Here is a 2,965-nt window from a genome sequence, read left to right as displayed (position 1 = left end):
TGACGTGATGTCTGCACGTCACTATAGTGCGTTCACGAATTAGAGCGACTGGTGGAATGTAGGGTACACCCTAAGGCGTGGCGTAGTGCTTGTGTAAACGGATGTTATGTTGTCACAGGAGGCAATTAACATCTATGTTTCAGAGTGGATGGTGTCAATGACAAATTAGGTAACTCTAGTATTACATGAAAGTGTAGGTATGAATGTGTTGCCTCTGGCTGCCTCGCTGGCTGGAAACGCGGTTTCCTTCATGATGCAATGATATACTAAAAATTGTCCTTTTGCTATAACCCATGACTACAGAAATGGATGTTTCTATGCGCTCACTGGTTGTATGTGTCAGTTGCCTCTTCTAGGAACAGCTATATGTACGAGATACATACACTCATTCACTTCTGGCTCAGAGAAGCGTCTGAAAACCACGAGAACTTGACTAATTTACCATATCAGAACCAAACTGACCAGCCATTTAGTGCATTCTTGAGCGTTGATGACATCACTATGAGGACTTTGACCTTCCTAGTTCCTCTGACCTACAGTATAGTCAGAAATGGGTCTTATATACTAAATGGTGAACTTCAAAATCCTCCCTGGTTACGTAACCATGCATCTACTCAAACCAAATGAGCGTTGATGACGTCACTAATTAGGAAAACTCTGACCTTTCTGCCTCCTGACCTACACTATAGTCAGAAATGGGGCTTATCTAGACTAAATGGTGAACTTCAAAATTCTTCTTGGTTACCTAATCATACAACCACCTGACTATAAAACACCAGCCACCATTTACTCAAATTAATTATCACTTTGATTTTGTTGGATTTACTTCTACTTACAACTGTGTTCATCTATTTTCTAATTTCTGTATGGCAATGCACAAAGGAAAACATCTCAGAAGTATTGAAAAGACCTGGGTGCTTAAACTGCATGACTTCTTTAAGAGAGAAATGCAGGAAGGAGTTATGCTGCTGGACAAGCCAGCTGACCGTGTAGCTGAGGCTATTGGTATAAATAGGTCCACTGTATATCGGATCTGCAAAGAACAGAAAGAAAAGGGACATGTCAGCAGTCCAACGAAAAGAGGTAAAATGGAACACAGTGGATCACTTGAAGAGTACACAGACAATTTTCAAGAAGGTGTCATTAGACGCAGAATACATAGATTCTATACAGACAAGACCTTCCCTACCATGTCGTTGCTGCATGCAGCTTTAGTACATGAAGTCCACTACCCTTTCTCTAAGACAAGTTTGTATAAGACAGTACGTAAGATGGGTTTTGCCTACAAAACTATGAACAGGAAAAAATGTCTCTACGAGCAAAATCGTATCTTAACAGCAAGGGTCAACTACCTGAAACAAATACAAGGATTCAGAGAAAGGAATAGACCCATTGTATACTTGGATGAAACATGGCTACATCAACACCACACTTTGGAAAAATGCTGGACAGACTACGATGGAAAAGGTGGATTAAGAATTCCTAGTGGAAAAGGGAAGAGGCTGATTATTTTACACGCGGGAGGAGAAATGGGATGGACACCAGAAGCAGAGTTGGTTTTCGTGGGGAAAAAAGACACTGGTGACTACCACAATGAAATGAACATTAGTCATTTTATGGAGTGGTTTGAGCATAAACTTCTACCCAATTGCCCACCTCAATCAGTTATAGTTCTAGACAATGCAAGGTATCACAATGCTGTAGTAGAAAAGATCCCTACGAAGTCTTCCAGAAAGCAAGATATGATTGACTGGCTGGCCAAACATAAAATACTCCATGAGCCCAAAATGTTGAAAGTCGAACTGTTTGACCTAATCAAGAGATCCAATCCCATTTCTGTGTACCAGACGGATGTTCTAGCAGCGAAGTTTGGATGCGACTGTCTACGGCTACCCGTGGGACACTGCGAACTCAATCCCATTGAGCTGGTATGGGCACAGGTAAAACGACATGCTGCACAGCACAACACAGGGATAGCTGGGTTTACCATGGAAAACATCAAGCGCCTGTGTAGAGAAGGTCTAGCAAACGTTACTGTGGAAAAGTGGGCAAACTGCGTGAAGCACGTACGTGAGAAGGTGGAGAAGCATTACAGGACAATACACGGTGTTTTAGACGACGTTGTAGAGCAGATGGTCATTGAAGTTGGTCCTGAATCAGAAGATTCGTCGTCGTCGTCTGAAACTGAAAGTTCCAAGGATGAAGACTAGAAACGGATCCTAGACGAACTCATTCCTAGCTAACTGACACCCCAACTGGGAAGTTTACTGTGTTGGGTTACTGTTAACAGCCTGCTAGCTATAACAATTATGTACTTAGCTTTATGCAATTAAATCTAATCCCGCCTTAGCTCCGCCTTTCTCCGCCTCCTAACTCATTAAAATACAGGAAATTGGCTCTAGTAACTTCAGTTACATCTCTGTAGCCTAACTGTAAGTGTAATTAGATCCGGCAAGTGAAGAGCTTTCGATTGATACCAATATCCGCCCGGAGGGCAACACCTTTGTCGCGCAAATGGCCACATTCCACCAGTCTCTCTAATGCGTGAACGGACTATAGCGCACATTATTATTGCGATTGTCCTACTAAACTTTGACACAGATAATTTGTCGAAATCGTTTGACGCAACATTGAAACAACCTACAATTAATGTCATTGCAATCATGTTGCTCAAGAAACAGAAGACTATTTTAGAGTCAGTGCTGAATTCTTGACTAAATGAGTAATGCACATCGCCTCATAAATAATAGACGGATACTCTAAAAAAATTGCAGCAAATACAATGGGAAATAAATTAACTAAACAACGTGGTACGTGAAGAACACCACGGTGTCTAATTGACACAATTACACTAAGACAACGCCAACTGTCCAACAAATCGATGTCTAGATTTTAGTTGTATAGAAACCGTGAGATAAAAGAACACGGCAAGTCGCTTTTTTGTTTGTTTTACAGACATCTATTA

The 2,965-nt window shown here is 41.3% G+C and overlaps 1 protein-coding gene across 1 annotated transcript; it reads left to right on the top strand.

The window, feature by feature from the left end:
* The first annotated feature begins 872 nt into the window (after positions 1 to 872).
* LOC134177683 (uncharacterized) lies at positions 873 to 2,714 on the top strand. Its single transcript, XM_062644461.1, has 2 exons — positions 873 to 2,010; positions 2,602 to 2,714. The coding sequence occupies exons 1-2, from the start codon at positions 873 to 875 to the stop codon at positions 2,712 to 2,714; spliced, it is 1,251 nt and encodes a 416-aa protein (XP_062500445.1).
* Positions 2,715 to 2,965: the final 251 nt, after the last annotated feature.

Source organism: Corticium candelabrum, chromosome 3 (assembly GCF_963422355.1).
Source record: "Corticium candelabrum chromosome 3, ooCorCand1.1, whole genome shotgun sequence".
Classification (NCBI taxonomy): Eukaryota; Metazoa; Porifera; class Homoscleromorpha; order Homosclerophorida; family Plakinidae; genus Corticium; species Corticium candelabrum.
Note: the sequence above shows the minus strand (reverse complement) of the source record. Positions and strands in the feature narration are given on the sequence as shown.

What these genes read in the sequence shown, in the direction of transcription:
- LOC134177683 (XM_062644461.1), top strand. Translation starts at nt 873, where the DNA reads ATGCACAAAGGAAAACATCTCAGAAGTATTGAAAAGACCTGGGTGCTT. An exon ending in GGAAAACATCAAGCGCCTGT is followed by an intron (nt 2,011 to 2,601) that starts GTAGAGAAGGTC and finishes ACTTTGACACAG; the next exon opens with ATAATTTGTCGAAATCGTTT.